This window comes from Heterodontus francisci, chromosome 11 (assembly GCF_036365525.1).
Source record: "Heterodontus francisci isolate sHetFra1 chromosome 11, sHetFra1.hap1, whole genome shotgun sequence".
NCBI lineage: Eukaryota > Metazoa > Chordata > Chondrichthyes > Heterodontiformes > Heterodontidae > Heterodontus > Heterodontus francisci.
In genome coordinates, this window is record NC_090381.1 from 51,842,680 (window position 1) to 51,854,686 (window position 12,007).

The 12,007-nt window shown below is 43.3% G+C and overlaps 1 protein-coding gene across 6 annotated transcripts in view; it reads right to left on the bottom strand.

Annotated features, from left to right (window-relative positions):
* The window catches only part of dock10 (dedicator of cytokinesis 10), a 382,664-nt gene that overhangs the window by 111,649 nt on the left and 259,008 nt on the right, over nucleotides 1–12,007 (bottom strand). For all 6 annotated transcript variants that reach the window (XM_068042143.1, XM_068042145.1, XM_068042146.1 and 3 more), the window contains 7 exons: nucleotides 10,881–10,946; nucleotides 9,769–9,861; nucleotides 6,236–6,359; nucleotides 5,007–5,128; nucleotides 3,604–3,690; nucleotides 3,227–3,319; nucleotides 1,986–2,104 (listed from right to left, as the gene is read on the bottom strand). In XM_068042143.1, coding sequence (XP_067898244.1) covers nucleotides 1,986–2,104; nucleotides 3,227–3,319; nucleotides 3,604–3,690; nucleotides 5,007–5,128; nucleotides 6,236–6,359; nucleotides 9,769–9,861; nucleotides 10,881–10,946 — 704 coding nt within the window. The remainder of the gene's footprint in view (nucleotides 1–1,985; nucleotides 2,105–3,226; nucleotides 3,320–3,603; nucleotides 3,691–5,006; nucleotides 5,129–6,235; nucleotides 6,360–9,768; nucleotides 9,862–10,880; nucleotides 10,947–12,007) is intronic.

Genomic DNA, 12,007 nt, shown 5'->3' on the forward strand with positions numbered 1-12,007 from the left:
GTCCTATCTTTACAACAATATATTGGTAAATTAATCAGTAAAACAATAATTAGTAAATTAATCCACGAGAATCTTTTACTACCATTTATTTCGGGAATCTGCAAATTGAAGATATTGGGATAGATTTTCCTGCTCCGATGCCTGGATGTACTGAATCACCTGGGCACAGCGGATAAAGATAAATTGGCAGGGGGGATTACACACTCAGAAGGGAGTCCACCTAATTTTCCTTCCATTTAAATTAATTTAAAATATTAATGTGAACTCTAATCATATGTAGACTGTAGCTACCCTCTTGCTCCTCAAGCTTGCCAACATTGTGAATGATTTTTTTGGGTCAGGCAACATCTTGGTCCTTTTCAAAACTAACATTGTCCTCTTCACAAAGCTACCCTCAATTCATCTATCCTCTGCGACTACAGCTCCATCTCTAACATCACTTTCCTCTTCAACATTCCATCATATCCCAACTCTGTGCCCATTGACTTCTATGGAAATAAACATTGGGAGAGATGTAAAATGGGCTGCCAATTCACTATTGCCTGGTTTATGGTGTAATGAGCTCTTTATGCTGTCTGATGTAACATAAATTAGATGCGTGGCATTCAGTTCGTTGACAACCTCAAACAGGTTTATTACAGTTAAACTATTATATACAGTACAGAGCAAACTATTTACAGAACCTTCCTCTTGCTGTTACAGTTGCAGTGATTCTAACTTCGAGTCACATGACTACATCCTGGTACTCAGCTTATTAGCATACTAAGATCCTAAAGGGAAATCACACAACATATGGCATCACACAAAGTCAAAGTTATCCCCCAATATTCTGTAACTGTACACAGCAAGAATGCCAGTGTGTGCCATCCAACCGCTCCTCCTTTTCTGAATCAAATTCAGTCATCAGCCTCCAAGCACTTATTAGAGAGGAGGAGTCCCCAAGGCAGACATTAAATTCTGCAACAATGTCAGGAGATAAAATATCTAGTATCTGAATATTTTATTTGAAATAAATACTAAAAATTAATATTTAAACATTTTGGGATGCAATTTTACCCTCTCCCCCGCAGTGGGTTTGGAGGCAGGCGGAGCATAAAATCATGTGGGATGGTAGCAGGGGAGGACACAGGCACCATTCCGCCTCCATGAAAATTTGGTCCGGGGTGGGAAGACCTGGGAATGGCCTTCCTGCCCTGTGCCAATTGAGGCCTTTAGCTCCCACTTAAGGGCCTCTTCTGCTGCAGCCACAATTACCCACAAGGCAGGCGGCATTGTCGCCATACGGGAAGCACGGCATGAAAAACCATGCAGGATGCTTGGGGTCCCTCGTTCAAAGGCACTTAGTGCATGAACGAGGGAACCAGCATCAGGAAGGGGGGGGGGGGGCTGCGGCGCCGCTCAGGGCCAACTCCTGCCCTTGCTGCCAACACCCCTCCCCCACAACCCCTACCCCATGAGACCCTTACCGCCCTGACCTACCTGAGGCCTAACTCCAGCGATGCCCCTTGGCCTCCAGTAGTGGCACTGCAGTTGCCGGTCTTTGACTGATCAACAGCTCTGCAAGGCCAGGACTTCCAGCAACGGGGTCCTAAATTCTATGGAAGGCCTGCTGCTGTCAAGTTAAGTGCCTGATTGGCACTAAATTCAGCGGGTCTTCCAGAAAAGAAGCAACACAAGAATCTCGGCATCAGATTCCCCCAACGTTGAGACCCTCGCCACCAGCATAAAATCCCCCCCTTGATGTTCAACCATGACCAGATCTGATTAGTCAATTCTGGAATTACTAACTACCATTGATACATACCTCTGTGCCATGGATCATACGAGACAAGTGGAGAGATTGTGGTGCACGTATTCTTTGTTTGTTGTCAAAGTTAAATTTTAAACATTTAAAAGTTTATTGGCTAACCTTTAGATAATCTAAATGTATTGCATGCTTGAAGTCAAACTGATAGTCGATTAATTGACATTTTTTATATTTCTACCTGATGGTGGCAGTAGCAACTTGATTTTCTTCATTTTGTGTCAAAGTACAAAGCAGCTGATTCAGAAGAACAGGAAGGAAATGTACTATCACGTGGATTTTTTCAATGCCAAGTAGACCCTGAAATGATCAGAAACAGCTTAAGAATCAAAACATTTCTGACACACCTTCAACAATAAGCCCCTGTGCATGAAGCAGAGGTCCAATTTGGAGTATTGCTTATGCTATACTGAACCAGATGTTAAAATATTACGGTTTAGGATCACACACTTACTTTTAAAGTCTCTCTATCGGTTAGCACAAACTGGGTAATTTGATATTGTTTAGGAACAATAATGTTCATTGCAAATTTAAGGTTTAAATTTTTTTTTTAATTTACTTTTATTTTTATTTAGAGATGCAGCACTGAAACAGGCTCTTCGGCCCACCGAGTCTGTGCCGACCAACAACCACCCGTTTATACTAACCCTGCAGTAATCCCATATTCCCTATCACCTACCTACACGAGGGGCAATTTATAATGGCCAATTTACCTATCAACCTGCAAGTCTTTGCTGTGGGAGGAAACCGGAGCACCCGACGAAAACCCACGCAGTCACAGGGAGAACTTGCAAACTCCCCAGCAATAATGGGCTAGATTTAACGTCGGGCGGCGGGGAGCTGGCCACTGATGTAAAAGTCAGTGGCGAACTCGCTTCCACCCAGCCCGGGGATCCGACCCGCATTTTACAGGACCCCCAGGCTTTAATTGTTCTGAGGCGGTACTTCCAGCCGCCGAGAGCGGTAGCCACTGCTGGGACTGCACCCCAGCCGAGGACATGGAGCCAGGACTACAGGTAAGTTTGGTTTGCCTTGCCACTATGATTGGTCGCGCCCCGGCAAGGCAAGGATGGTCGTTTGGGAGGGAAGGGGAGGTGGGGGGGGGCGTCTTGGGTCCTGGGGATGGTTGGGGAAGAGGAGGCAGCCCTCAATCAGGCACCCAGGTTTCACTGGGCGGCCTTTCATGTCTCCTGGACGCCCGCTTGCCATGGGTAAAATCCCCGTGGAGGTGGGTGAAGACCCTTAATTTTATGCCACACCACCCCTCCCCCCCAACATCCGGCTCACTGGGGTGGCATAAAATTCTAGCCAATATCTTTCCCCTGAAACAGTGACTGAAGTAATAAACAAATAAACAATATAAATGTTGAAGTACCGCGCTATGAATTCATTTCAATTTGAAATTGATTTAAATGTTCAAACCTCGATACAGCTGATAAAATCTGAGGATGGAGCCTGCGAACTCCCTCCTTCTCTTTTTTGACACTCCTGAAAAAAGTTGTTCAGTCTTTCCTCCTAATAAAAAGCAAAAATAATCATGGGCTCTTTATTTCCCTGACTGCTCAGCATACTAAAAAGCTGATTTCCCAATCAGATGCTTCTGGACAGGAAGAGTGTATTGTAGAGAGTAAAGGTTAGGAAATCATGGGCCTATAGCTCACAACTAATTTTTAATCCATACAAATTGATTTAGGCAACTTCTTTATCAGCATTCAGTTGGGAGCATCCAATCAGCACTGAAATGTAAAGTGGAGCTAGAAAGCTTCGCGCCTAAATTAGAAAATCAAATGAACACATACCTGAGTATAGATTGTGGATACTACATGCACAGAGCCTTTGAAGAGTGGCTTCCCTCCATCAACCCACTTAATATCAGAACCATTAGCCTACACAGAAATAAAGTTTAAAAATAAATTACAGATGTGCAACCACATAGCCGACCCCCTCCCTCATCTTTTCGTCATCGTCTCACTCCCAACTGCTTCATCTCCCCTCTCTGGAACTACCTGAAAGCTGCTGAAGGCAACCAAGTGGCCTGAAATTCATATCTTCTTCACTGGCAGCTGCCTGATGACGCTCAAGCAGGTGGCTGTGGCTCACTGGTCTCACATGCAAATGAAGCCCAAGGCAGAATATCAAGTGTGCCCTGGGCATATCCATTCCAGCACAGAGATCACTCTGAACACCCAATCACACCAGCAGGTTGGCAAAACTAATGTCAAAGCCCTGGAGCCAGTGTTAAATGACTTGGCAATAGGACGCCCTCAAGTTGAACCTTCCCTTATCCACTCCTTAAAGATTTACTTAAATCTTAAAGGTTTACACTCGGGGCAGAGATTTCACTGGCCTGACCCACAGGGAGTGGGTTGGCCAGAAAATTGCACAGAACCCAACACTTGGGATTCTCCTGCACGCTGTAGATTTTTAACTTCACAGTTTGTTATTGACGCCAGCATCAGTTCCCCACCTGATGCCCCAGCTTAACGAAGAGCTGGGCCTTCAGTTAGGCAGGGAGTCAGTCACTGATGGCCACAGCAACAAGTCAGTCAGCACCAGGAATGGGAGTTGACCGGACGTGGAGGAGATGGGGTCCTGAGACGGGGGAAGGTCAGAGACCTTGTGATTGGGCGATCGGAGACCTTGGGGCCTGATGGGGTGAGGAATTGGGGCCTCGTAGTGGTGGGGGGTGGGGGGTTTGGGCACTGGAGGTCAGAGGCCTTGATGGGGGACAAAGTCATTGGGTTGGGGGCAGGTGTGGGTGCCCAATTGAGGAGGCACTTTTGGCAGGCACACTTGGATCAAGAGGGTAAGTGCGAAGGCACTTCTGAATCTGCCAAATCCTTGCCTTGAAGAAGCTGCTGGCTTCACCATGGCTCAGGAAACCCAGTCAACAGCAGTAAAATTTCCAAACCTGCATGACAGTGAGGCTCGCACCTTCATTATCATATTTAGAGTTGCAGCCTGCCACCTTGGATCAGGTTGGTTACCCCTGCAATGCCCCCAACCTTCCAGTTTCAGTTAAAGCTGCAGATGGGTGCATTGGGTCAGGAAAAAGATTTCTGACACCCACATGACCCAAACCCACCTATCCTTTTCAGTTAAAATTCCTCCTCATAGTTCTTGCTTCTAATGAGGAAAAAGTTTAAATATATTTACTGCTTCTATTGTGTCAGGCTGATTGAAACATTTCATTTGTTCTTACCTTCCCTGTTGTTATGGTCTGGTTGCTGAGGTAACCAGCAGGAAGACTGGCAGCAACAGGTAAAGAATGCTCATGAGATACAAGTCTGCCATCTTTCAGGAGAGGTAGCCAAGCATATCCAACTATATAGAAACAGAACAAACAAAATTGTAATGTTTTATTTAGCCAGAAAATATTAGGTAATTTCCATACATTTTGTTTCACATTCATCAAAGATTGCCTTTACAAAACATTCTAATAATCACAATATTTTCTCATGCTACCTTTTATACTTTTGACTCAAAAGCAGAGACATTGGTTCCATATTCTTGTCAATAGCAGGTCTCTTGAAAAGGTATCAATCAGGAAACGTGTAATCTTTTGTTCAAGTATTTTAGGGGACCAATTTCAGTGCTCAAAGAGCTAAGGTAAGGGCATAGTCTATATTCAATATTAGTCAAACAATCTCCTGCAATAGCTCCTACTTCCCTTGTACTACTACTTCTGGAGTTCCATTAGAATCTGTCTTTGGCCCCCTCCCATTTCTGATCTGCACGTTGCTCCATGGCAACCACAACATCTGGTTTCATATGTATGTTGACATCACCCAGTTCTCTTAACCTGTCCACTCCCTCAATGTTGTCTGACTGTTTGTCTGACATCCAGTTCTGGATCAGCTGAAACTTCTGTGAACAAAACATTGGGAGAACCAAAGCCATTGTCTTCAGCCCCTCCACAAACTCCTTTTCCTCACCATTAATTGGATTTCCTTCCCTGACTACTGTCTCAGGCTGAACCAGACTGTTCATAGCCTGAGCTGAACATTCAAACCCATATCCTCTCCATCACAAAGACTGCCTATTACCACCTCATTAGTATCTTCTGTTTCACATCTCCTGCCTTAGCTCATATACTGGTGAAACCCTTATCCATGCTTTTATTGCCTCCAAACATGACTATTTTAATTCTCTCCTATATGAAAGCAAGTTCTTGTTTGAAGTATAATATATGGCTGGCTGCATGTGATTTTTGCCCAACTCATGGATTTTTTTTACTCTCCAATCTAATCTGGTAACATTTTCACAGGGTGTTTAATAGCTGTTGCCAAATAGCTATAACATTTGATGAGAACTTGGAACAAAAAAATGCTTCCACAAAATATTTGGATTTTGGGCAACATTCTTTAGCAAGTGTTGCAAAAAGAGAATCATTTGGGGCAAAAAGCTATAGCAAAGTATCAGATATTTTACCTTGCGTTTCCAATGCCTCTCTCTTTTTGGAACCACCTTTCGTAGCAAGGTCACAGCTGATGTGATAGAATGAAAAAAGAATGTGATGTTTCTCGTTCAGCTGAGTGGGAAGCTCAATTTTCACCTAAGTAATGGAGGTACAAAAGAAAAGTTCAAGGTGTTAATATAGTACTTACAAGCCAGTTCCACTATGAGCAACTTTTACTTGGGTCTACAGTTTACTCTACAGGGACCTGGATGCTCAACCTAGCAAACCAGGAATATAGCATTCACAAGGTCACTAGGTAGATATAAATGAGCAAGACTGTTCATTCTATTCTCAAGCATACTGAATAAAATCTATAATGCCCTCATAAGCCACATGTAATTTGTAATAATGTAATTCACCAGCTACAGGAGAAATGCCACGAACAACAGATGCCCCTCTACATTGCTTTCATAGATCTCACCAAAGCCTTTGACCTTGTCAGCAGACGTGGTCTCTTCAGACTACTAGCAAAGATCGGATGTCCACCAAAGCTACTAAGTATCATCACCTCATTCCATAACAATATGAAAGGCACAATTCAGCATAGCGGTGCCTCATCAGACCCCTTTCCTATCCTGAGTGACGTGAAACAGGGCTGTGTTCTTGCACCTACACTGTTTGGGATCTTCTTCTCACTGCGTTCAAGTCTTCAGAAGAAGGCTTTTTTCTCCACTCCAGATCAGATGTAGGTTCTTCAACCTTGCCCGTTTTAGAGCGAAGACCAAAGTATGGAAGGTCCTCATCAGGGAACTCCTCTTTGCTGACATGCTGCATTAACATCTCACACAGAAGAGTGTCTGCAGAGACTCATCGACAGGTTTGCGGCTGCCTGCAATGAATTTGGCCTAAGCATCAGCCTCAAGAAAACGAACATCATGGGACAGGACGTCAGAAATGCTCCATCCATCAATAGCGGCGACCACGCTCTGGAAGTGGTTCAAGAGTTCACCTACCTAGGCTCAACTATCACCAGTAACCTGTCCCTCAATACAGAAATCAACAAGCGCATGGGAAAGGCATCCGCTGCTATGTCCAGACTGGCCAAGAGAGTATGGGAAAATTGCGCACTGACACAGAACACAAAAGACCGAGTGTTTCAAGCCTGTGTCCTCAGTACCTTGCTCTACAGCAGCGAGGCCTGGACAATGTATGTCAGCCACGAGCGACGTTTTAACTCATTCCATCTTCGCTGCCTCTGGAGAATCCTTGGCATCAGGTGGCAGGACCGTATCTCCAACGCAGAAGTCCTCGAGGCGGCCAACATCCCCAGCTTATACACCCTACTGAGTCAGCGGCGCTTGAGATGGCTTGGCCATGTGAGCCGCATGGAAGATGGCAGGATCCCCAAGGACGCATCGTACAACGAGCTAGTCACTGGTATCAGACCCACCAGCCGTCCATGTCTCCGCTTTATAGACGTCTGCAAACGCGACATGAAGTCCTGTGACATTGACCACAAGTCGTGGGAGTCAGTTGCCAGTGATCACCAGAGCTGGCAGACAGCCATAAAGGCGGGGCTAAAGAGTGGCGAGTCGAAGAGACTTAGCAGTTGGCAGGAAAAAAGACATAAGCGCAAGGAGAGAGCCAACTGTGTAACAGCCCCGACAACCAATTTTATCTGCAGCACCCGTGGAAGAGTCTGTCACTCTAGAATTGGCCTTTATAGCCGCTCCAGGCGCTACTCCACAAACCCACTGATCTCCTCTAGGCGCTTACCCATTGGCCTCCTTGTCACGAGAGACAAAGAAGAATAAAAAAAAAATAATTTTTGATTTTTCGCTTCTATTACCCAGTCCAGGAATCCATTCAATGTGTTGATCACTCTTTGGCTGAAGACGAATTTACTGATAGCAGTCTCAAATTTTTGTTTCGAAACTGTTGTCACAGTTTAACATGAAGCAGCATTCCAGACTTAACTATCTTTTCTGCGTTTGTGATTCCCTCTTAATCATCTCTTCAAGAGTGAGGAGGAAAGCCTTAGATTGCAGGACGATATAGATGGGCTGGTAAGATGGGCAGAGCAGTGGCAAATGGAATTTAATCCTGAGAAGTCTGAGGTGATGCATTTTGGGAGGACGAACAAGGCAAGGGAATATACAATGGATGGTGGGACCCTAGGAAGTACAGAAGGTCAGAGGGACCTGGTGTACTTGTCCATAGATCACTGAAGGCAGCAGCACAGGTAGATAAGGTGGATAGGAAGGCATATGGGATACTTGCCTTTATTAGTCGAGGAATAGAATATAAGAGCAGGGAGGTTATGATGGAGCTGTATAAAATGCCAGTTAGGCCACAGCTGGAGTACTGTGTACAGTTCTGGGCACCAGACTATAGGAAGGATGTGATTGCACTGGAGAGGGTGCAGAGGAGATTCACCAGGATGTTGCCTGGGCTGGAGCGTTTCACCTATGAAGAAAGACTGAAAAGGCTAGGGTTGTTTTCCTTAGAGCAGAGAAGGCTGAGGGGGTACATGATTGAGGTATGCAAAATTATGAGGGGCATTGATAGATTAGATAGGAAGAAATATTTTCCCTTAGCAGAGGGGTCAATAATCAGGGGGCATAGATTTAAGGTAAGGGGCAGGGGGTTTAGAGGGGATTTAAGAAAAAAAAATTTCACTCAGAGGGTGGTTGGAATCTGGAACACACTGCCTGAAGAGGTGGTAGAGGCAGGAACCATCACAACATTTAAGAAGTATTTAGATGAGCACTTGAAACGCCATAGCATACAAGGCTACAGGCCAAGTGCTGGAAAATGGGATTAGAATAGGTAGATGCTTGATGGCCGGCACAGACACAATGGGTCGAAGGGCTTGTTTCTGTGCTGTATGACTCTATGACTCTATGAAACATTCATGTTTCTCCAGTCTTTCCTCAAAAGCCAATCTTCTAATGCTAAGGATTAGCCTTTCCTAATCACTGGACTAAGACACAAATATTTTTCTTGTGTCTTGATAGACAGAGCAGGAATTAACATTTGTTAAGTGGTCTGACTAGAGCATTATCCAGTTGAAACATGATTTGTATTCCTATAAATTGACAATATGGTTCATCATTCTATTTGCTTTGCTGATTACTGACCTGCAGTGGTTGTAGATTTCCCATATAAAGTCTACTAGGCTACCTAATTTTCACAATTAGATGTATTACAATTAAAATTACAATGTGAGATCAGATAGAAAGATCATTTTAGTCTTTTCAAATTAGTGTAAGATTTGGTGCACATCATTTTCCAGATTTTATGATCACCATATGATTAACAACTGCATAAGGTATGCCATTGTATTGTTCATGTGCAGATTCCATACCAAATTTCACATTATTTGTTTTGTTTGGACTAGATGGAAGCCAGAGTCTAAATTCAGTAGTAGATAAGCACTCATTGCAACAAATTCAGTCTTTTAGTGAACAGATGTATTTTAGCTTCTCTGTCTGCACTTGATGTGACTTGCATGCTAATCAGAGACATTTATGCAGCATTCGCCAAACATTTTTCATGGAAGTACCTCATCATAAAAATCGGGGTTCTGGGAATGATGTAGGACTGCTGTCTGTGCTGCAGTGGTGAACAGTGACCCTCCTGGTTTTCCATAAATGCACTGTTACAAAAAGGAAGAGCAAAGTAAAATAGCTTTACTGAAAGTATTACAAAGAAACAGTGCAAAGAAAGTCTCATTCACCTAAGTGACCGATTAGTTTTATGTTCTATAGTTGTTAACATTACAGTTTGCTTCATTGCACAAGTAACCGTCAGACTTGAAATCACTCAATAAATAACAATAACCAGGCAACATTTGAAGCACATCAGAAATATTGTCATCGTTCTGCTCTTGTGGAACCATACAATAAAGAAATTAGAGACAAGTTTCAATTGCCAACCATCCATTTCTCATATGAAATACGGATGGCCAGTAATTGAAAATATTCTGATGAGGGCCTCAGCTATTGCACTGCTGCCCAAGATGTGCCTGATACAATTTTCAGGCATTCCTGTAAATGGGTGGGCAGTCTGTCTGCCTGAAACAGGTGAAAGGCTGCGTAAGTATGTAAATTGGGGTCCTGCGCATGTTTTAGGATTCTGGTTGAGCAGTGGTCCTTAAAGGGACCACTGATTGTCATTCAAAAAAAACAGCCCACGAGACTTTAAATGTCACCATTCAGGATAGTCCCCCCACCCGACCCTGGCTGAACCTCCTAGTCAGCTCAGCTGTCTGATTCCTGCCCTCCCAGAACTGGCGAATTGCAGTGGCACCCTCACTTGGGGTCCACAGCATCTTAGAGGCCTAGACATCAAAAATGGCTCGGACGTCATACAGGGACCAATGGGCGGGCTGCATGGCCATTCCACCAAATTCACATCCATTTCAGGCAACAGTCAATGATTGCCCCATTAGCTTCAGAAATATAAATGGTGCTATTCTTCTGTCTGTAGCCGAGATGGATGCTAGCTCTCAGGCTAAGGGATGACTCACAGCTCTGTTTTTTCCTCTAATGCATCAATGAAGTTGAGATCTACAACGCATCAATGGGGAAAATCAAACCACTGTGGCTCACTTCTATGGAATCTTGTGTTGATGCATCTTCACACAGCATTAAACATATTTCCAATGTAACTTACTTTCAATGGTTGAGCACTTTCTTCATCTGAACTCCTGAATTCAATGCGCACAGCTAGATTTCTTGCCTGCAGAAATGGAAACTGCATAAATATTTTGTATACCCTAGAAAGTTGGGAGGCACACAAAATAGGAACAAGTTTTCCCCAAGATTCAGGATGTGCTACAAAGGCACAAGCTTCCCCCCTCCCCTCAACAATGGACATTTTGGAAAAACAACCCAGGTATCAAAGTTAGCAGTTTAGATTCTGTAGAAAGCAAATTTGACATCAACTAAAACAAAATTTTACATTAACAGGTTAAAACAATGAATACAATCTCAGAATAATAATACAAATAATACAATCTCAGAAATATGATGCTGGCTGAATTAACTAGAAGTTAAATTAACATAGAATTGTATTGATTTAGCATAATTTTCAGAAAAAAAAATTAGACTTCAAGGAGTGACTTCTTCCAATGCATGTTCAATCGTGTACAACACAATAATAAAATCCCCTGGGACATTTCATATCTGCTGGCCTATCTTTAACCGGAGGCTACAAAATGGATAATGGACTGAGATTTCAATTACTGAGGCACATAAAGTAAGGAAATTACATAGTCAACAGAGGTTTGCAACAATGTCCAGAAGATATCAATGCACTGTAGATTTGGAAGCAATGTCTATATTTCAGAAAAAATAGGAATTATGTTCCATAACATTCTAATCCAAGATTTACAGGTCACTGTACTAACCATATGGCATGAACATAGTTACATTGTTATCTTTGCAAAACATATAGTAGCAGACACCTGCAGGGCTCTTGATGTACGGGAGGTTATAAAAGAAGGTTAATCAGCAAAAAGATAACTAATGCTATCAAACCCAGGATGTACAGACTGCCATAGAAATAGACTGACATTCGGAAGTCGTCAAATGAAATCAAGCTTTAAGTTTTTTTCCCACACTGAACAATTTTTTAAAAGCATTTCTCACCAATTTTCTCCCTCCCCTTCCACTACTGAAGGTCTTAACTGAGGTAAGATTGTACTGAGGCCGACAGTTGTGTTCTAAAACTTTTCCCAAGTATTCAATATTCATGTGTGAGCCTAGATAAGCTGTGAGCGGGGTGCATGTGAGAGATTT